A 23,633-nucleotide genomic window follows, 5' to 3' on the forward strand; every position below is an offset into this window, starting at 1 on the left:
AGCAACCACCCAAGGGACTTGCAAATATCTGTTGCCCAGTCGAGGTGGCCTTTGATTAAAGGCTGAACAAAATGGTTCTGGATTTCTTGGGGGAAATTCTCCAGTGGTTGCTTAAGAGAGGTGTTCCCTAGTTGAGGTGGATCCACTTCATTAGCAACCAGATGTTTGCTTTGAATAGGGACAGTGCAGTGTGCCACCACCTCCTTGATTTGAACACAGATTGCTCAGACTCAGTAATTTATTTTTTTCTCTTTTTTATTGCAGGCATGAATACAGAAACAGGTAAACAACTGAGCCGTAAAAGCCTCTCTCAAGCCATGTTTCAACTAAAATGTCATTGTGCTCCGGCTCTTGATACAGGCTGCTGCTCGGCTGTAACAAGATGATGTCAGCAACCTTGGCTGGAGCTGCCACCCAGCAGCAATGACAGCAGCTGCCAGAGAAGTGTTCCCCTCCCCACGTCATATGAGAATTTCTTTACGGCACTTAACTTTACAAAACACAGTTGTAGGGCTGATCTTACATGCAATCAACAGATCAGTCTCAGTATATTTATTGCAAACGCCTTGAACAGCAGGACATCAAAAATGAAATAACAATATTCCATTGTATAATTACAAAGAGTAGATGTCTGTAACCAGTGGACCAGAGATATATCCAGGGGAAAAAATGAAAATGAAGGATTTCCGTAAACAGTACAAATAAAACACGATGCTGCCTCCACCAAAGCATTTCACCCAGTTGCCTGCTCTGCTTGAAGTGGCTGAGTTGGCAAACTCTTGCAGGGGAAACACAAACCCCTGAAGTGAAGACTTTAAGGAGTAACTGATTTTTAAACATTGTCTCTCAGGATATAAATATGGTTGTAATATCAAAGGCTATACATACTGTATCTTCTGATACTGATTAAGGACATTAAACAATGTTTCCAAAGAAAACTTGGCCATTTTGAAACATTGAAACATGCAGTTCATTTTAGGAGGTCAAATGGGTACCCACACAGGAAAAAAAAAATCCTGTTTGGGTTCTGTGAGAGATTGCAACATGGGAAAATACTTGTTTAGCCATTACATAGCCATTGCCTAGCTTTTGAAACAACTAATTTTACTTTTGCTGCGATCATCAAAACATGAAGCTGTGTGTTGCCACCTAAACAAAGAAAATGGTTAAGGCCTCAAAGTTTTTAAACTGGGGTCTGACAGCAAAGCCATAATATCATTTGGTAAAACGGAGATTTGAGATTAAATCAACCTTCAGCAATAAACTTTTCTCTGTGACCCCCATAGGGTTGGATTAGACCAGGATTTAAAGGTGTGTTGTTCAAAAATGTTAGCTAATGTGTACTAATTTACATATTCTAAAAGTGCAGTGCAGAGAAGGTACGGCATACTTCAACACTTGCTAACATTGTGGAGTTAAAGTCTGCAGAGAAACCTAGGTTTCAGCTGGACCAATTTAGCACGTTTACTGCCTTGTTTACACTAGAGCTTTAGCTAATACATTCTAACAATACAGCTCTCAATCCTAGTCCAGACAAGGCTGCGTATTAAAGGTTAGATCGCACATGGGTGAGGAATTGCTGAAGTGTGGGTAAAGGGAGTGTGCAGGAACTAAAAATATGATGGAATTGTACAAATGGAAATGAAGGTTTAATATCAGGCAAACATTCCTAACAGCCTGTAGAATAGTCTCCTGAGGGAGGGCGTGGAAGCCCCGTTGCTTAAGACATTTAAAATTAGACTAGACAAACATCTGAGAATATACTGTGGGGAACAATCCTGCATCGGAAGGGATTAAGGCCCAGATTATCAAAGCCATTTAGGAGCCTACCAGCCATTGAAATCAATGGGAGTTAGACACCTAAATACTTTTGAGGATTTGGGGTTCAGTGACCTGGTAAAACTGTTCCATCTCTAATTTCCAGGAATCTAAAAAATGGAAGGTGTCCTTGTTCTTTTCTCAGCTATTCCAAAGCATGCCCAGTCAGTTCAGATGTAGAACGGTGACAGGGCATCTTATTGCACAGTTTCAGTTTTCCTGTTCTGAAAGTTTCAGCTTGAGAATTCTTATACACTAGGACTACCATGTTGTTCTGCACAAGACCAAACTCGTAGCTTACTTATCTGCCAGAAAAATGAATGGGCTATTCCTAGTCTGGCATTCATTCTCTCTGAATGCTTTGGTCCTTGTGAATACATTGCTTAATGCAGCTAACCAGGAGCAGGTAGCCCCAACCAAAGCAGGTTCCAGGGTTTCCAGTTGCCCATAATAGCACTCTTGAATAAGCGCACAGCAATCCATGCAGTAGAAAAACCAGGGGAATGTTGAAACACTGAGCTATCTTCTCAGGTCCTTTCTCCTTGATAACCCTTGGGAGTGGCCAGCCACACATTCTTTCAAGTATCTTCGCATGCAACTGATGGCTGCCTAAGAACAGGCAGGCCAGAAGCAACCAGTAGAAATGACAGTGCAGTTTAGGTAACTCCATTCTTGGAGTTATTTTTGCTTCCTGTCTCTGAAAACAGTGGCTGCTATGGGAACGTTTTCTTATTTGTCTTTAGGTTGTTTTCTTTTTATTAGTGACGAGGCAAAAATTATTTTAACCTATGGTGCCTTAGGATGGAGCTCTCCTTCCTCCACAATCCCTCTGAAGGAAGTGAGGAAAAGATTAGTGGCAGAATGAAGGCATAGTCCTTTATTCCTGGAGCATTCTTTGCCTCTGTGATTTCTTCAGAGGGAGTTAATATTCCCATTTTAAAAAAAATAACTTCAGATTGATGGAAATGGATGTACAAAAAGTGTGCCACCAAATCTGTTGATATCATAACTAGAAGTCTGCTATACAGTGTACCAGTTGCATTTTGATTATGCAGCAAAGTCTATCAAGAACTCAGAAACAGATAAGCCAGACATCTGGGCACTTGTAGAGATCCATGAGCCTATTCTGTATGTTAAGCCATTTCATTACAGGTGCATCACAGATTTCTTCCTGACACTTATGCCACTTACTTTAGTTTCATTTTATAGCTATAGAAAAAGGTTCAAAGTTACCGGACTTTAATTGAAGAGCCTTCTGTTCATTTCCTGCTCCAATGAATATAAAATAGACAAGTAATTTTCTGTCTCCAAGTTGCAATCAAGAGTCCTAAAATGCACTCAAGATTTTTCATATTAAATGACCATAACTAACGCTGATGAAAATTGAATCTTACTATATGCACTTCCTACCTTTAAAGCCAACAGGCTGGTTAAATTTAGATAAATCTATGGTCGTTGGTACCAAATTAAGGGCATCTTTTGATTTTAACAATACTAAAAACAGGAGAATCTACTGTACAGGGTAACAGAAAAATATAGATCTTGGGCCATATAAAACACATACAAGGTTTCTGTTCAAAATCGCATGTTGTAGCTGATGATCAATTGTTGTCAGCTTTTTAAATAGTTTACTATTCTGCACTACTAAAAAAGGGAAACTATAGGAAAGTTTTATAGGAAATATGATCTATATTGTTATTATATGACCTTAATACCATAAACCAATTGTTTAAGGCTCTAATCCTGCAAACACTTACATGCTTAACATTAAGTAAGGGAGTAGTCCCATTAAATTCAATGGAACCACTCAGTTGCTTGATGTAACCCTGCATGTATACACGCATGCAAGTATTTGTAGGATCAGCGTCTTAGTTAAAATTGATTTATGATTCAATGTTTTTGGTTTAATGATAAGGGTGTCAATAGCAAACAACTTTTGAACCACTGAAGTTTTTCTTTATCAGGAATACAATATGATTTATTTTATGGTCAAGATGACATGATTTTAGGCAGCACGGATATATCTACATATATCTGAGTAAAGATTAAGTTAGGAATTTGATAAGATAGCCATTTATTTTTCAGCAGAGACAAAGAGTCGTAGGGATAAGATATAATCATTTTTCTGCTTTTAAAAATGATTCTTTAACAAACAGCAGTAACTCGGTGCAATTTTCAGTTATACAAAATGACATTTTCTATGTTACTATCAAAATATTCTGCATAACATTAATCTCTGTGCAGTTATTAACATATATACAGAACAGTGTTTCTCAGTAGAAATCAGTATGTTCCTTGCTGATCGTTTTTACCTTAGATTTACCAAAACCAAACCTAAAATTCATTTTATAATAGTAGAAAATCCTAATACTCATGATAAATAAAGGACTGAAGGTTTATTTTCCCAGCAGCAAATGAATAAAGGAACTCCTCCAAGTTAAAGGCAAGCCGAGACTTAATTTTAACCAACTGTGATGAATCTGAGTGAGCTGGGAACATAACACATTTTCATGATGCATTATGTTGAGTACACAGAAGTGGAGGAATGTAAACAGACAGAAGGCACATGAAAGGCCCCGATCCAGTCTCCATGTGACGAAGTGAGAATTTCATAATTCTGTCATCAACAGTCTTTTCATCATCTTCTCTCTCTCGAGTTCACGCCTCAGAGTCTCAGCACTGTGTAATTAATGCACAAACAGCCAATTATGGGAACAACAAAATGCCACATATTTCAATTAAAAATAATTAACATTTTTAAAGTACCAAGGGAAGGAGAAAGGTTCACTTTGATTCAGTCAAAATGCTGAAAATAGATGGTTGAGTCAGAAGTGAAAATCGTTTGACATTTTGAGTAGTAAAGAAAAGCAACCAAGGGGAAAAAAAGCGTGAGACATTTTAGGGCTTACTCCTCCCCACAAGGTCCCTGATAAAGTTCCCATTGACTTCAATGAAAGCAAGATTAGAAGTTCAGTGTCTTGTTAATTGATGTAAAAACCATGTAAAAAGACTTGTATTGCAGCAATCTGCTTCTCAGGGCCCAGACTGCCTTTCAGTTCTCTGTGTGGTTTGGTCCTAGAGGAGGTTTCTTTTCACTGCATAGCCTACAGCATTATTTACTGTGCACGCAAGTGAATGGGAAGCAGAGCTGGATTAAGTGCTAGAGATCTTGCCTGGATCATGGAATGATGTTGCTGTGATGTCCTCACACATTGGCTACGAAGCACAAGGAGAAGACATCTCCCTAAAGCATTCTGGCCCAGGAAGAGGAACTGAGCAGGAAGGAGCAGCTGTGAAGCAGCTAAGCATACCTCTTTACACAGGGAAAGGGAGGAAGATGAGGCTACCCAACCCCCCATCCTCATGCCTACAGCCACCTGACTGGACCATGCCCCCATCTCAAGTGGACATCTACTGTTGGTGGGGTAAGCACTGGGAGATGGAATGCTACCACTGATACTCCTGCTCAGCCAAACCTGGGGAGAAGGAAGACTGGATCTGTGGCTGCTCTTCAGGTGGCTGGTATAGTGAAGTGGCTGTAGACTTCTGCCATTTTTGGTCCTGGAATGGGCTAAGACTTTTCCCCCAGTCTCCTGCTGCTCTGCATCTTCAGATGAGCCACTCCCCGCCCTGTCTATTCCCTCAGTCCGCTGCTGATCCTAGAGTGGGCTAATGCCCATGTAGGTTATGGTTACTGCAGCTCCTTAACTATGGCCAAGGAGGGAGAGAGCTTTGTTACCGTCTCCTCTGATGACCCACCAACTCTCCTGGTTCTCTACATTTCTGGCAGACCATGTTGGGGACTGTGACGGCACATGCCCCCATCCCACTGACATAAAAGATTAACAAGTATTCCTGCACTCAAGCAGCATCAGTTAGACGCACCTGCAGAACATGCTCCAGCTGAAGAAGGGAGCTTAAAAAAGGTGAAACTTGCCATAGAGAAGGGGGGAAGTTTACCCAGGAGGAGAGGCTGCCAGGGACTGCTAGTGAGCTCCAGGAGCAAGGGAAGCCCAGCCTGAGGCAGTGACTTGCCTTTCCTTTCCTCTCCCACCCTTGATTGTGGACACTACAAGCCTGATATGGGCAAAGGGTCCGGGAGGGCTGCTCCCAGCCAGTGACCTGTGGTGGGACCCAAGGAGTGTCACCAGGTACTAGAAGTAATTGGACTCAGAATAGGCCTTGGAGTGAGCTGAACTCCTGCTGGGAACAGAGAGCTTGCCCAGGAGTAGGGGCTTCCGTAGGTGACCCAGGGGCAAGAGACTCAGAGAGACAATGGCCGAGCCCAGGCCGAGGGTTGGCCCACTACAGGGACCTAGTATAGGAAACATAGGGGTATGTGAGGTGACCCGCTCCCCAGAGCTCTTTGGGGTAGCTGGGTCTGAGGGTGTGGAGCACTCTTGTGGGGCTGCTGCCATGACACATACCAAATACAGCGCATTCTCTGGGTCGGCCAGCACCCCTATTTGAGAACTAGGGGGGATTGCTGGAAGGGAGAAGAGAAGGAAGAGTGTGTGTGTGTGGGGGGGAGAACACTATGCAGGGAAAGACAGAGGGAAGGGAATGAAGCAGGCAGAGGGGGACAGAAGAAAAGAGGGAATGTCTACAGAGTTTACTCTTCAGAATGTGCCAGGTTTATGTATAACTGGTGCAAAACTGCCCCTGGTCATTTTTGGGGGGGAGGGGGGGACGCCTTTGGAATGGACCTGATTTCACCAAATGGCTAGTATTTTCAAAACCTTTGCTCAGGAAAGAATGCTTCAGAATCTCTCTCACCCATTTGCTGAATATTTTGTGGGCTACCCAAAAGATATTGCATGGGCTGCTTGCACCTACTGAGCAGCCCTGCCCTAAGTCTGACGCATCTGTCATATTCTTTCACTGTTAACTGCTAGTAGCTTTAGAGACACTAACAGCACATGAGTAGATTTATTTATACATTTTCCAAAAGGGCAAACCTTAATAACAGTCTATGAAGAGGCACAAGAGCACGCTGGGAAGTAAAGATGGTTAGCAGTGCAGGAGAAAGACCCAGTAGTTAGGATTTTTCTTTTTTAGATTAAGCATTTTGTGCAAATTTTAATGTGTGGATTTAGTTCATTTTTATGAAAAGAAGAGAATGCTAGCACTGGCCTCTAGTACTAAGTGTCGCGCAGACAGGCGGACACTATAAGAATCCAGCACAGCTATGCCAGTATTCCTACAAAGTGCAATACCTCAACAAGGCATGGTCTTATTGATTTGCAATCTGCAACTCCTAAACTCTAATCCCAGCTCTGACAGCTGGTTTGGGGGGCGAGTCACAACCTCTGAGGCTCTCGGATAGTCACAGTTTTTGTGGCTCAGTTTCTCTACCTGTGAAGTGGGGAAAATATATATACCTTACTGTGGTGCTTTGAGGATTAACGAGTTTATGTTTATAAAGCAGTTTGAAGATCTAAAGTGCTATGTAAGGACACAATTCAGTTCCTACTGAAGTCAATGGGAGTCTTTCAATTGACTTAATTGGGAGCTGGATCACACCCTAGGTATTATGTCTGGTCTACAACTGTTAGGACTGAACAAAGAGTGCCCGTAACTGTACATTTTTAGGTGGTCTAGCAATATGAATAAATGTCCAATTGAAATTAGATTAAAAACAAGCAGCACATTTACTGGTGACCCATTGTAAATCAAAATTTCAATCCGGAGGTGAAAGTCTAGTGTATTATATTCCTGTCTTAAAACTTCTGTTTCTCAGTTCCATCTGGTACAGTGCTTTGGGTCTGGGAAATGAAAGCCTGACCTTTGCTTTTGGGGTGTCAGATGGATCTAATTATAGAGTTACCCCCTTTAAAGAGGCAGCTTGGTTAATTCAGTACTCAGCAGTCTCCAGAGAGGACAGATTACCATTAGAAGCAATTGTAAGACGGAAGAATTGAAAAAGAGGAGGTTTTCTGTGGGAAGCTGGAACATGCTTTTTTGCTATTTCATGCTACAAGAAGAACAATTGCAACCTGACACTGCTCTGAAAAATCAGTGCCTGGTATTCATCGGAAAGAGCATCTATTTCTCAGCCCTTCCCAGTTAGAACTGAATTTAGAAAAACAGATTGCGACAGCAGTTGTTAAAAACAAACCAGTAGTTCAGGGGAGGTGATTTGTCTAAGAAAAAACGGCACACCCATTTCTCTCCAGGCCAGTGGTTATGGAGGTGGTATGTTTGGCCTTCAGAGGAGGGCAACTGCTGGCTGCATCACCAGGTAGGAGTGGCTTTCAATTCAGAGAAAGTTTCTTATGCTTTCCATTTGTCCTGAGGTAAGTACCAAATGGCAGCTGACTTTACACATTGGTGAAAATCATAGTTTAGGAAGACAGGCTCAGCGGGGTCTTTCCCGTTACATTTATGATAGAATAAAAGAAATCAAACTCTTGGGAACCGAGAGAGAGACCCATAGTATTGCATGAATTGCTCAATACCTGTCTGCCAGAGAAATAGGTTTGTGTGATGAATATATCGTCTGCACTGTCGGGGTTGGGACTGTCTCTGCCAAGGACCTCATTGCAGGTGAAGGAGATACTGGTGGTAACATCTTAGGTGATGACTGCACAGCACAGCATACTAATTTGCTGTCTATAAATTCTGCCTAAGAAGAAAATAATGAAAAGGATAAGTTAGTTTTGACTTTTTATGCCCACATTCTCTCAAACACTCGTTATCAGCAACTTTCCTCTAATAAAGAGAGAAAATGAGAGATTGCCCTATAGTTGCCCCGTGGCCTTTTAGGAACCAGGAAGCAACCCTCATATATAATGAAACAGACACCACTTCTTTGGACAGAGATTCAATGGTTGTGCACTGATGACAAGTCTGACTATGAAGTCCACTGTGCGAGACTGAACTCAGTTCACGATACATGCCACACTAAATATGGACCCATACCTATAAAAGTGCTGTTTATCACGATTTTATTTGGTTTAAACCCAATATGGGGAGCTGACCAGAATGTCCTCTTGAATAGAGCCCTGTCAAAATGAACTCATAGGTCCCTTGACAACTGTGCATTTTATTAAAGTCGGGTGTGCATGAGTCTGGGTCTAAGAGTTCTATGTAGTGGAGCAAACCCTAAAAGAAATACCCAGTGGCAACTAGCAACAGACAATGTGGTATAAAATGTACAGAAACACAACAAACTCCAGACTCTCTCTCCAGACTACACATCTGATGCTATAGCGTCACAAATCCTGCAACATCAAAGGCTGGGACATCCTGTCATGTGACACCATGCTGCATTCCTGAAAAAAATTACACTGACCCACTGTTTGCACAGGGCCATTTAATGACAAACAGGGAACAGCCTGTGTCTGCTGGTGTGTTACTGAGTTGATAGGAATGTACAGTAGCTGCAATTTTTCAGTGCTTCAAAATAGTCAGGACATGTTCATACTATTATCAGCTGAGTTTTTTTCTTGACAACTTGTTCTTTCAAGCTTGATTCAGTCTTCACAACAGTAGGAAGGAAAGTCAGCACAACAGTGAGGCAGAGAATTGTTATCCAACTATTGGACTATTTGTCTTTTTTCATCACTTTTCAAATTATGTGAGCTACTTATGATTAACAAATACTAAATGTAGAAACTTGTGTACTGGGATACAATCTGCTGGTTAAATCAATGGGTGATGTAGGAAGAAGCTGCAGTACTGTCTTTTTTACATTTCACAGCCTATCTTTTAACTGAAAGCATGGAGTACATTCCAGATGAACATACTAAGCATGAGCCTTTCCAGTCATGAAATCAGTAAAATGAAAAATGGTAAAATAAAACCAAACTGACACAAAAAAAACAACAAGCAAACAACCCCGCCTCCCAATCCTGACAAGTTATAGTCCTAATCATTAACAAAGGTAAGCTGCCAAACTTCGCTGGCATTTCCCTTTTAAAGCTCAATGTCACAGTCCAGACACAAACAAATTTTGCAATCCTCATGCAGCATTTTGTCTCACAAGGACTGTCAGATCAGGCTTTACATCATGAAATACTGGCACCATGGCACAATTCCTCAGTGGGAATAAATTGTCATAATCCAATTGAAGCCAATGGAGCTAGGACAACTGACACCAGCTTAGATCTGCCCCATTTTTAATGGGTATTTTAGATATGTATGTGGTACTGTTTTTCTCTAGAGTATATATTTATATACTTATGTTTATACAGTATATTGGGCCAGATCTTCAGCTGGTGTGAATCGAAGTAGCTCCGTTAAGTCAATAGATTTATGATTTACACCAGTCAACTCAGATAAAATTTAATGAGATTTAATTTCCCCCCAATAAAAAAAATCAGTTTAGCTCTTTATAAACTGCAGAATTATAAAACCAGAAAATAGTCTCCAAAGCTTACTGTTTATTAATATTTTTTGTTTTTCGATGAAATAAAAAAAGAGTCGTTTTTGGTTCTAATAAGCATTTTCAAAGAAACAAAAAACAAAAAACAACAACAACAAAAAACCAACAACGTTGCAGGCTGTTCATAACATGAAAAGAAAGCAAGGAAGGGAAAGGAAAAGCAAGGGAAAGGAAAATGAACCACAAACATTTGCAGCTGCATAATGCTGTGCATGACTAGAGTACATTCAGAGTTAGATCTGGCTCTGTTCTGGAAATTTTGCCCTAATGCATTTGTTTGTGTTGTTTTGTTGAGGCCAAACATGGGGGGACACGTAGCATAACTGGTGTGTTAAAGTGAACTGAAAACCAATTGACTTGAAGCCAATATTTCTTTGTTGAATGATCCCCATTATTCGGGTTGTGGGACAGGGATAACTGCATAGAATAGAAATGAGTTGTTCCCTTCCTTGCAATGCTCTTGGTACTTCCTGGTTCACTAAAGATTTCCCACAATGCATAATTCTATGACAAAACAAATACCATGGGCTGCATGGGTTGAAATGTCATTTTAGATATTTGTGATGTTGCATTGTGTTTTTTTTTTTTCAGTAAACCAATACGCTGAAGAGGAAAAGATGAATTGTGGATAGGTTAGTTAGAACTTATTTATATGCTGAACATCCCTCCCTCTTGTCTCACCCAACAAAGCCTAATTAGTAGAGCTGGTCAAAAATTTTCCATTAACTTTTCCATGGCAAAATAGCTTTTTAGCTAAATGGAAATGTTTATGAAAAATTTTCAGCTTTCATTGGAATTTTTCAAGTTTTCATTACAAAGCCAACATTTTTCAGTTTGGTTTTCAATGAAACCTACCAAAATGTCAGTGTAATTGACATTTTTTACAGGGGAACTCGTGGGGATATTATTCTGCACAGATTTCTCTGCGTAACTCAACGCATTTTTTAATCCGGGACATAAAGGTGGAAGCTTTCTTGCTATTTTTATTAAAGTGGGCATCATCTAGCCTGGATGACTTTTTCAATAATTCTGCTTTGATGGGCTTGAAAGGTTTCGATACATTTGTTGGGATATTTTTGATTAGAGCAAAAAATAGATATGAAGCAGATGAGGATGAATTTGTCAATTTCTCTCACTAAAATCTGGTTTAAAAATAGTCACATGACCCCCCACCCCAAAAAAAAGAAGTAGAAATTGTCCTAAGGTAATGGGGATCATGATCAAGCCTTAACCTCTTTCTTTAATAACTCACTAAATGCAGACAGATACTGTAGCTGTCCCAGTTGGGAATAAGGTTCCATATCTCATATATAACCACATGAGAGAGAAAACAGATTTGGGGCTCAGGACAGAAGTTAAGGTTTATGTCTGAACAACTTTATTTTATGAGTTTAATTTAGGAATGTCACACTAGTGATTGTGAAGTGTAATTCTAATATCAGAAGGTTTCTACTCTGTGGCTGCTAAGCCACGTCCCAGGTTGGGAAGGACATGCAGAGAGTTTCAGTTAGAGTCCCAGGCACAATATCTAGTTGTTTCGAGTTCTAATATTAATTTTAACAAGTCCCCCAATTGTTTAAATGTCTTATTTCTTCTACCTATCATACTGACACTGCTACTCTAAGGTTGGGCATTCCGGGTATGGTAGGCTAATTTTTACATTGTTATACAGTTATTAGTCCAGTTTATGTGGTACTGTGTACTTGTGCAAAGGAACAAATTTCAAAGCCCCCAACTCACTTCTTTTTCAAGCAACATTTCCAAGGAGGTTTAATGGGAGATTTGCCCAAATAAGAACTAAGGATTCCAAGATTCAGCTCTAGGTTGTTAATTAACATGGACGTTTATAGCAGCATGCAACTGTAGTCATCATCATACAACTGTTTTATATTAATTGTAACTCCTCGTTTCCTGAAAATTAGGTCCCCTAGAATACAAAGTCAGGTTTTGTAAAGGGGACGAAGGCCAATTCAGCCGGATTTAGTGGCTAGCCCCACACCAGTCCCTGCCCTTTCAGTTTATTCAGTCCGTGCAGCCTCACTCATGCCCTCTACAGTAGAACTGTGGGAGTGCAGCTGTATTTTGTGACCTGCTGCCCTGAAGTGTTTCACCTTTAATCCTTATTTCTGCTTCTAGTAATCTCCAACACACCAATGCAGGCAAGTTTATAGATACAAGTCATGGCCATATTTGATTGATTTGCAGTTTAAGCCATATTTGGAAAGTATCTTTATTAGAATTGTTAAAGGCTAAATTTCTGACATTGTTTAAAAAAGAAGCTGGAGTTGCAAGTGTTGTGTTAAATACACAGTTTTTCAGTTGCATGTTCTACTTACAGAAAACTGTGGTACTGTTGTAAAAGGATCGAAAAAAGGATTAGATGTATCAGCAGGGAATGTCTTTATCTTTAAAAAAGATAAAGAAAAAGATGTTACTTTCAGAGCATAAAAATGAAAAACAAAACCAAAAAAAGCAGCAAAGCACTGCAAGTATAGCAACATCTGACAAACTTGAATGGTTCAGCAACATTCAAATAAACCTGCTCAAAACACATATGTAAGTTAGTGAGGAATATTCAAAGGATAAGACCTGACTGAATTATTTTACCCATGTAATTAAATGTAATGTGAAATAGCTCTTAAATAAGCATATTCTAAACTGTCTGCATACAATGTCTCTTCAGCTCTTTAACCAGTCATGACATACAATTATTTGGCTTGATCTAGTGACCATCATACATTTTCTAACTGGTAATACAAAGCTCAGTGATAGGAATCCTTAACACAGTGTTAGCTGGGGTCAGGAACTTCAGCTAAAGAACTTGTGCTTTATGGATTTTACACATCTATATTTAGTTATTTATAAGATAGCACAATGCTGGAAATGGAATGTCAGAAGATAGGACAAGAAGAAAGCACAAAAAAATCGCTGTGGGCAACTGATTGGTAATCACGGTCTCTGGTAATGTTAAGAACTTCAACCTTACCCATTCCAATGGTGTTCTAAGGATCAAGCTACATCTCAGGAGGTATTCATAATGGAGTGTTGAAAATACTATTAGAGACCATTATGCCATAGGTTGTGTCTATACTGAGAATTTTCAGTGCAAAATCCTGGTCTCATTTAAGTCAATGGCAAAACTGATTATAGGTGGGTTGCATCTCATTACCCTCCTATCTAGAATGCAGAAATGTCATTAATCCATTCAGGAAGAGGACAAAGTAAAAAGCATTCATCAACTAGAAGTATTGATTTCAAACTGCACTTCATATTTCTGCTTGGGGAAAATTTATTATATACTGAAAAATGTATTTATCGCTTTAATTGAAAAACTTGTTAATGTATGTTTATTATGCATGCTTTATCATAGAATTAGTGCATTATGTTTGAAGTATCTGCTAATAAACAAGGAATGCATTCAAGTGCCGATCCAGTTGCCCGAGAAAGGAACACCTGAAATTATGAGGTCAAAAGTAATAAAGAAAATGATTATCATTTGTTTTGTAAACAAAACTCCAGAAACATATTTGATTTGTAAACATGCCATTCAAAATTCATATCCAGCTGTGGCCCAACATTCACACAAGGACAAAAACACTCAAGTGTGTAAACACCTGTTTAACTGAATGTAGATGACTGGAAATAATCTTGTAGAGGTATTTGAATAGGTCACTGCACTAGAAAACAATTCCCTTAAACCATGAAGATATCTGTGTATAGATATCAAGGAAGAGGAACATTTCAGATTTTTCATAAATATTGATGTATCTACATTCCATCAGTGAAGTCGATTTTGAGTTACTATGTGCAATTACTGACACTCATTACAATACAATATACAAATTGTATTGCTTAGTGAGTCTGTCATGTTACACTGATATCCAAATCTGCCAGTATAACAAGAATGATTCTGAAGTGGCTGTGTCTTTTTGAGACAACACAAACCCAGAATCAATCTTGTCATTTTAGATGAATGAAATGTTTACCTTTCAGTTTTTGAGAATAAGATACAGAGCACTATATTATAACACAGTACTATAGCCAAAGTCAAAGTGTATTGTACAAATCTAAAATCAGTCACTCATATCTGACTTCACCTTGATAGGCAGCACCCAAATCTCTCTAATTTTGTGGATTGGTCTCATTAAGAGAACAAAGTTTAGTTACTGAAAATGAAGGTGAAGAATGATGCAAACATTATTGTGATAAATGAAGGGGGATGGGGGAATAGCTCCCTTTTATGGGCACCCAGCCAGCCAGTAGCTATAAAATCCCTCTTAGTAGCTGTTTTCTAATTGCTCTACCTGTAAAGGGTTAAAAAGTCTCACTGCTGTACGTAGGTAAAAGGAAGTGAGTGGGCACCTGGCCAAAAGAGCCAATGGGAAGGCTAGAACTTTTTAAAATTGAAACAAGACTCCGCCCTTTTGTCTGTCTGTTGTTGTTCTCCCAGGGAGAGGCAGACAGGGCAGAGCTATGCTGTAAGAAGCTTGGGCCAGGTATGAAAAAATCATCAGTATCATACCTAGAAACTACTCATTTAAAACCCCAGACATGTAAGTAGATCTGGAAATGTCTACGAAGACGCGATTAGGTTTATTCCTTTTATTTCTTTATGGCTTGTGGATTCCTCTGTGCTAACCCCAGGTACTTTTGCTTGTAACCTTTAAGCTGGACCACAAGAAAGCTACTCTTGGTGCTCAATCCTTGTAGTTGCTCTTTTAAAATCTAGCAATGGCCTGAGTTCCCAGATGTATTTTTCTTTTCTTTTTTTTTTATTAATAAAATTTACCTTTCTTAAGAACAGAATTGGATTTTTGTGTTTTGAGAGGTTTGTGCACACGTTGTTTAATTAGGTGATGGCGTCAGCTGATTTCCTCCCCCCGCCCTTCTCAGCTCTTCCCCAGGGTATGTGTGTGAAAGGGCTTGAGGGTACCCCACAGAAAGGAATTCCCAAGCGCGCCTCCCTGGGCTCTCAAAGGGGTTATGCACTTGGGTAGTGGCAGCATCTTCCAATCCAAGATCAGAGAAAAACCTTAACCTTGGGAGTTTAATACAAGCCTGGAATGGCCAGTATTAATTTTTAGAATTCTTGCAGGCCCCCACCTTCTGCATTCGAAGTGCCAGAGTGGGGAATTAGCCTTGACAGTTATTCAAGTGCCTATTGAGAGTACTGACCAGAAGAAAAGTTGAGAAGTTCGTCTTGATTGCACACAGAGATACATAGTGATGTAGAAAAAAAAAAATCTTCTAAAGTCAGACACTAAATCTGTACATGCCGGAGGCCCAGATTTTGTGTCAATACACAGCTAAAATCAATTAATCTGGTTTAGTTTCAAACTCAATTTTCCCTTTTCCGGAGTTGTGTTTATTTAATCTGAGGACAGAGAATTCCAGAAAACAAAATTAAAAGGTTTCGTAGGTCCCCAGACACCTCTTCCAGGCATCAATCAGCTTTAACTCAACTCAGAACAACTAAGGCATGTTAGAAAAACTCATACCTGTGCAGCACTTAGGAGCCAGAAAGCGAAGCCATTCTGCCCACTCTACCACAGTCCAATCCTTTTGTCTCCCTCATTTGTTTTTCTTCTGAGGAGTTTTACATGAGTAGCAACATATACCCGTTGACCCAGACTGTGCCTTGCTAGGAATACAGCTAAGAATTCTCCCGCAGTTGGTGTAGAAGGAGGGAGCTCATGCTGTCTTGTTTGCAATGGCTGAAGCTGGTTTGGTTGTTCTGGTCTGCGAACACAGGCAGGGTACCCCAAATAGCCTGATTAAAAAAATGATACTGATACAGGCAATGATACTGTTCTCTTCTGTAAAGTGCTTTGAGATCTATTGATGAAAAGTGCTACAGTAGAACCTCAGAGTTATGAACACCTCAGGAAGGGAGGTTGTTTGCAACTCTGAAATGTTCATAACGCTGAAAAAAAACATTATGGTTGTTCTTTCAAAAGTTTGCAACTGAACATTGACTTAATCCAGCTTTGAAACTTTACTATGGTGAAGAAAAATGCTTCTCTCTATTTTTTTAGTAGTTTACATTTAAACAGTACTGTACTGTATTTGCTTCTTCTTTTTTTTTTTTTTGGTCTCTGCTTCTGCCTGATTTCATACTTCCGGTTTAAAATGAGGTGTGTGGTTGACTGGTCAGTTCGTAACTCTGGTGTTCATAACTCTGAGGTTCTACTGTATATAAAAGCTAGTTATCTCCTAGAGCCTCTTTTTATATCCAGGTGCAGTTAAGCTGTTGAGATATAATAATAAACATGGGGAATACTAGTGAGGAAATTCGCTAACTAATGTAGAACTGCATTCAGACCTCTCAACCACACATTTTGCCTAGGAGCCCATGTGGATCCCCCTGTTCTGCATTTCCAACGAGCCTAGAAGTGTGCTGCAGACAGCAGCAATTAGCAGTGGTGGCCAACTGGTGGGAATGAACAAAGGAGGAAACCCTTGAATATGGCCTGCTCCCAGAAGAAGGAGCTGCTAAGGGACACTATCTGCTGTCTACTTTGAGACTGAGAGAGGAAGAAGAGTGGAGCTAAGGTGAGTTACATGGCACTGTCACCATTTGACCGAGTGAGCCCATTGCTGAAGGCGTCAGGTAGCTTCCTGACTTTTCCTCAGAGCCATATTATGGATTGAGAGTGAGGCAGGAAGGAGAAAGAAGGCTGGTAGATTTTGTTGTCTCCCCCCCCACCCCATAGGTGACATTATAATGGCTTTGAATAATAAAACCTGTTCTTCAGGATGTTTTCTCCCTGTGAGAGGCCAACCTGTTTTGCAAGCTGGTTAAAAATAGTTTTAATAATTAATTGTCAAGTTAAAATGGCTTTTATTGCATGACGTGCGACAAAACGCAGGTGTTCCACATTTTGACCATTGTCTCATGTTCTGATGGCGTTTCTCACGTACTAGCATTTTTGGAGTGTGAGAGGTATGACTGCATTACCATGGCAAAAGTACCTTAGACAAACACGTCCTCCTCATCTAGAATATTTCGTTTATTGAGTTAATAATTTGCTAGATTTTAGCAAACTCTTACTAAATGAGACAACAAGCCTAAATAAAGCAAACCAACACATTCTGAACAGAAGTCCACTGTCTGGTAAACTTCAAGGGGATTAATCTGAAAATCTCCTATACAGCGGAATAACTACATTGCTTTTGAAGAAAAATAAGCAGATTTTTGATTCTCTGTGGATAATCTTTCCTAGAAGTGTGAGGATTTTCCTGCTAGCATGGAAGCTGTTTGCTGTATCATTAGTTGTATTTTGTCATAAAATGCTTTGGAGGCATCTCTGCCAGAGCTGCAAAGAATAATCAGTGCCCATTTTGACTTGTTTTTTGTATTGCAAGAGGAAGAGAAAAGAATAAACAAAGGGTGAGTAAACGAAAAGAGAGAAGAGAGAAGTGTCATTCTTTGCCGATCGTCTCCTTTTCTTCAAGTTTGTGCAAAAATGTCTTTTTGAATGTAATTTAAACTCAGAATAAAAGGAACTGTGCATATGAAATTAACTATAACTATTTCCAGCAGATGGGACAATCACAAGCATCTCTGACATTACAAAATTACCACTCTCAGGCACACCGATCCTTTCTTATTCTGCTCTTCTGTATTTAAGAGGCGAGAAGGTAACTGACAGCACAGTGTAGCCATTGCCTTGGCATCAATTTCTTTTCCCTGTACAGAGGTTTGGAAACATTTTGTATTCTGTCTTGTGAGCACACACTTGCTGTTCTTCACTTGAGTTCACCAGCACTTTATGGTTCAAGGCCTTTGTAATATCTTCGGAAAAACGTGTATTCCCAATTGGTGTGCAATATGATCATTTATTTATACTGAGCCAGCTGGTCTCCAGAGGTAAGCAGAGGTTCTAGCTCAGACATGTCAGCAGATTCCTGTGCATTGTAGCGTAAGCAGAACTTCTACTACAAGAGATGCTTTCACAGATACAGGTCTCCATGTGCACAGTGGCCAGAGAGTATTTTGCAAAGCTTTATTTCAGAAACACATGGATGAGTCGACTTTCAACTTACATAACTTCAGATCTATGGTGATAAGGGGCCACACACCTCACAGGATAGAAAGGCCTGTTTGTATTCAGCCCAGCCAGAAGGGATCAGGGAGCCAAGTTACCAGCTTACATGCTGTTAGTATACCTTAGTACTGATTGACCTGAGGTATGACTTCATGAAGGTGGTTTATGTACCGACTGTACTAACTGACTGGAAGTACCTCCTTCCAAGACCAATGATCAGATCCTCCTCCTCTCTGGGTCTTTGCAGCTTTTTTACTGTAATTCTTCATCTGGTGCCATACAACTCCAGTGGGGGAAGCTATCTGGTGAGCTAGGAAATGCAAAGACAAACATGTAATGTTAATCATAGTGCAATACAGCATCTATGGATTTAAAAAAAAATGAAAATAGCTCATCGGACACCAATACTCACTCAGGCAAAGTCCAAACCCAGTTCATCCCCCTCAGTAAAGCTGTGGCAGGTGTGTGCTTTGGATCAGCGCATGAACACAAATGAAAAAAATAGTCCAGTAAATTTGTAACATGACAGAGACACCAAATTATTGTATTAGTGAAACTATATATTATTGTTGAACCCAACCTTGGAAAAAGCTGTGTGGATCGAACACCTTTATGAAGAACACCACTGCACCATAGATAATTTTCTAGTCAAAGAATTCCAGATCCTTTATGCCTGTTTAAACAATACGTGTCAGTATCAGTGGAAGGATTACATTCATAATTCATAAATTCATGCAAACAGTGAAAATTTTTGAAAATGTACCTTTCATATACTATTACGTGACCAAATGTGAAACTTCAGCAGCTGTTTTGGCTTCTGCTTAAGCTGGTGAACTCCCAGGTAACAGAAACACATTTTGTTGAATATTTCCATGTATACTGTTGTCTTATCTGTGAAGGTAACAACTCCTTGTCTGAGCCTCATGCTTCCCTTTACTCACCTCCTGTGTGATCAGACAGTAGCTTGAGGCCAAGGAAAGAGATTAATTAGCTGGCACTTTAAACAACATTCAGCATTTTGAAACAACATTCATTTTGAAAACCAGTGCCAGTAAATTTGATTCTTTAATTCCCCTGGCTGTCTTATAACACCATCTATTTTTCATCCAATTTTGATAAATGTTTGCCAAATTTCTTGCATGTGCATATTCCCCTTATGTGCTGTCATCATCAAGTCCACTACCTTTAGAATTTCATTTATGTACTTCCTTTCATCAAACACAGCAAGACACATCCATTCAGCTTGCTTAGCACAATCATCATAGGAAGAGGTCATGATCCCCTTAATGGTGCAAAGAAGATACAGTGCTGGCTTACACTGACTTAAACAGCCAGCAAAGGATTCCCCCCATTTGGTGGAATTCCCAGGTAGTGTAGCTTTCTCTTTGCCACCCTCCCTGACATGGGGGCACAGTCAGAAGCAGAGAGCATGGTTGGAGTGCTGCTATTGCTGCTGTGCTCTTGCAACCTCTGACTGTCAGACCATCTGCTGGGGGCCATTGCAGCAAGGTGAAAGCTATAACTCAATCACAGTCAAGTTTTGTGGCCGTGGTCTTCAATGCAGCAGTAATATTCCATAGACAGTTCCAGTATGGTTTGCAGGGGCTCATATACAAACCATGTACATTTACAAGCAGATCTCCTCACAGTCCCCTAGTGGTTAATAGAAATAGATGCAATACAAAGGCTGAACCTAGAGATGTTTGCTGTCCTGCCCTACCAGATGGACATAATCTTGTTGGTGCTGGTGCCATCTTTGTGCATCTCCTGAAGGTGGAACATTCTGCTGTTCTTTGTCACGATGACTGTAAGTGTTGGTTGGATGTAGAGTATTTTCTGTGAGGAGCAACGCTAATGCTACTTCTAACAGTGCCTATTGTAGAGAGTGACAGGAATGCAAGGCAACCAGTCTGCACACAGGATCTCAATAGAGTATAGAAAGAAAAGATGATCCTGTCTCAGTTTCACCTTGTAATTTTGCCCTGAGGCTGCACTGGTGACGAGATTTAGCTCTTCAAAGAACACAGAGGGAACAATGCAGCCACTATAAGCAAGACATTCTCCATGCATTCATGGCCTTCAGTGCTCTTCTGGTGGATGTTGTGAAGGTGAGCAAGCTTGAGAGAAACACTACGACATGTGCTGAGGTTATCCTGAACTCAGCTCCCCAGAGACAACAGAGCAAGACATGATGTCACTAAAACCAGCCTGACACAGCTGCATTTGCTTGGACTTTGTTTTGAGGCAGAAAAGAGTGTTTTGCCTAGACTAGATCCTAATAAGTAGGTTGCATCACTAGGGTACCATTGGTAATCCAAGTTAACTTCTTTCTGCCGTTACCAGTCACATCAACAGCATTAGAATATTCGTTTTTTGGATTGTGTGCACAGCAAAGAAAAATAAACAACAAGAAACATACCCCTGCAGAACAGCAGACAGAAGTTGTTATCATAGAAGTTCTGGAGCTACCAGAAAGCAGCCAGATGGCTGATATGAAGAGAAAGTAAAAGAATAAGGTGATTCATACCACAATCAGAAAGCCTCGAGTAAAGCATAACTTATACAATCATGTCTTTCCAGTGAGCAGATTGTATGAGTGTTGGAGTGCTGGACGGTAATTGAAGCATATGGAGCTGTTGCCCACTATACAAATCATTCTTTACACCCACAGAGCTTGTTGGTGGTTCACCATCCAACAACTGTTCACTTCTCATGCCTGGTAACTAGAAGCCTAAGCATCAATGCAAACAGACTAAATCCACCAACCTGATGATATTTTCAGAAAGACTGATCAATTATGCATTCTGTACAAAAAGTGTTTCCTCTTATCAGATTCAAAAGCACCAAGGTCATGCTGCTCTACTAAACAGTTACTGCAGATCGATGCCAGCATTGTATCATATGACCCTTGTCCAGTGCAAACAAATGTGTTATCTGTGTGCTGAACCTGATTTCTGCCTACACAAAAGCAAAAGTCCTGAAATTCCTGAGATTTCCAGACAACCCAACAAACTTGGCTTCACTAACTGCCAGTGTCAGGATGATAATAAATAATTTGAATAAAATTGTTCTCTTATTTTTTCAGGTATCTCATGATTTATTGTGACCATTATAATCCCCAATGATTTTCACAAGACAATGTTCTGAATGCAAAAGCATTGTCCAGAATGGACTAAAGTCCCAGTGGCTGCAGGAAGCTCTTAAAATTACAGGCTGGTGCGAGCAACGCTTATGAGCCCTGATCCAGCAAAGCACTTAAGCATGTGCTTAACTTTAAACCTGTGATTAGTGCCATTGACCTCAATGGGACTATTCCAAGGTTTAAGGTTAAGCACATGCTTGGATAATAAACTTGGAAATATTGAAGTAGAATAAAAGATCTTGGATAGTTTCACTGCACTGTATTCTGCAGCTCTGGTTACAGTGAATGTTTGCTGAGAGTGAAGTTTTTCTGTGAAAAATTCGAATTCATGATAATAGGCTTCCATTTTTCTATTCGCAGTGCAAGCTCAATTAAAACTGAAACAAGATCATTGTCACTTCAAATGTGATGGGCATAATAGCTATTTTATTCCTTCAGTAGGATTTACCTGATTTTAATCAAAATGTTTATAGGATGCAATAGTTTGTTTGGTTTGGGATTAGTACATGTTCAAATTTAATCTGGTGTTTAGTCAGTTGCTTGCAATAGCTATTACAGCAAAGAAACTATTTACTAATAATCCTGGCCGCTGGCTGTTAAGTATTAAAACTGCCTGACACCAGGTGTTGGAAACCCATCTCTATCACTGGTATCAGTCAGTAAAATCCCAGGGCACAGGTTCAAACATATAACAGTTCATGATTCTAGTGTTTATAAATTCAAACACTTGCATGTTAATACCTCGACAGATTAGGTCCACTTTATTCATCAGATGGTTCTGCTTTTGGTGAGACTTTCATGAAAACAATCCAGTAACAAAGAAAAATATATAGTTGTTCATTTTCCATGGGGTTGTTTCCACCTCTTCTAGAACAGATTGAGGCCTTTCCTGGAAAGCCAGTCTCACAAATTAAGAAACAGTGCTCTAGCACATTTCACGGCTAAAGAGATTATTTAGGAGAAGGAGAATCCCAATTGATTGGGTCTATTAGCATGGAGCTGACTCTTGTCCATTCTCAGTTACATAAGGAATTTCTCCTTTGAAGGAATTGAGGGAAAAGCATAAAAAAATGTTCTACTCAGCATAGTAAAGAAAATAGCTTGTTTGCCTGGGGCTACTTTTTTCATTCAAGCAGAGGTTTGCTTCTCTGTGGTTTGTATAAGGGGCAAAAAAATCCATGTGATCCATTATTAAAGAGAGATTTCTGAAAGGAGCTGAAAAGGATTGTTATGCTTTCCTGTAACATGAATGGGAACTAGGGAGCTCTTATTTGAAATGACAAATTCTGGTGCTTGAAAACGTATTAGCCAAAGAATGGTAATCCTTCTTTTAATACTCAGAGAGTCTACTGGGACCAGACCCACTTTTCAGTACAAAAAGAATTCATATTATGGGCCAGATCTTGGGCCCCAATAAAATATGTTTGTTATGCTCCAGCAGTGCAAGAAAAGCTTGCAGCTGCCCTCAGTAAGAAGGTGCCAGGTAGCCAGCCTCGCTTGCTCTATACCACCCTTCCCAGCACCACCCAGTGTAGGGTGTGGGTGGAGATATGGGGCAAAGCGTGCTATACTTCGGCAATCCCTGCTGAAGTAAAGGGCCCCAGGGGTTATTATAAGATGGTGCATTTAGAGCAGCCCTGTGGCTACCCGAAGTTGTGCCAAAGGCTGAAGCAGCCTCTGGCAGCCTCAGGAATTGGGAAGCAGAAAGGAGGTGTCATGTGACCATTCTCTCTCCCCTCAAGTGCACTGCTCTGGCACATCTGGGGATTAAGACTATACATTTGCCATTGAATCTTTTGTCATTTCTTACGTATTTATGCACAGGTTCTTGTGTCTTTTACAATGGTGTATACCTTGATGTCAGAACTGATCCTCTCTTTGCAACTTGAGAACTAATTGTTCCTGCTGAAGGAAAGTATGCTGGTAGGTGCTCTGATCATATAGCTTGAACTTTAAATATGTGAGATAGTCCATAAGGCTGTTGTAAGCACTTCATAGATGTTAATATAAGCCTTTGTCCACATTGCACAGTTGCCATGATCCTTGGTGCTTGAACGGGGGAGGCTAGATGGGGAAATTCTTTCTTTAAGCTACCAGCAGTGAGAAGAGAGAGCACGTAGTCATGATGGACTTTGACATTTTGAAAGTACATGGTTTACCTAGTACTGCTCAGTCAAAGTCTTTACCTAAAGTCCTGGAGCGTCAGTCATTGATGCAAACACATGAAATCTGTCCAGAC

At 40.1% G+C, this 23,633-nt stretch overlaps 1 protein-coding gene across 2 annotated transcripts in view; it reads right to left on the reverse strand.

The window, feature by feature from the left end:
• Positions 1–254: 254 nt before the first annotated feature.
• EPB41L4B (erythrocyte membrane protein band 4.1 like 4B) overlaps positions 255–23,633 on the reverse strand; it is a 258,354-nt gene continuing 234,975 nt past the window's right edge. For both annotated transcript variants that reach the window (XM_034761377.1, XM_034761376.1), the window contains exons 23-25: positions 12,541–12,609; positions 8,277–8,443; positions 255–4,497 (exon numbers count right to left, since the gene is read on the reverse strand). In XM_034761377.1, coding sequence (XP_034617268.1) covers positions 4,428–4,497; positions 8,277–8,443; positions 12,541–12,609 — 306 coding nt within the window. In that variant the 3' untranslated portion in view covers positions 255–4,427. The remainder of the gene's footprint in view (positions 4,498–8,276; positions 8,444–12,540; positions 12,610–23,633) is intronic.

The sequence above is a fragment of the Trachemys scripta genome, chromosome 2 (genome assembly GCF_013100865.1).
Source record: "Trachemys scripta elegans isolate TJP31775 chromosome 2, CAS_Tse_1.0, whole genome shotgun sequence".
Lineage (NCBI taxonomy): Eukaryota > Metazoa > Chordata > Testudines > Emydidae > Trachemys > Trachemys scripta.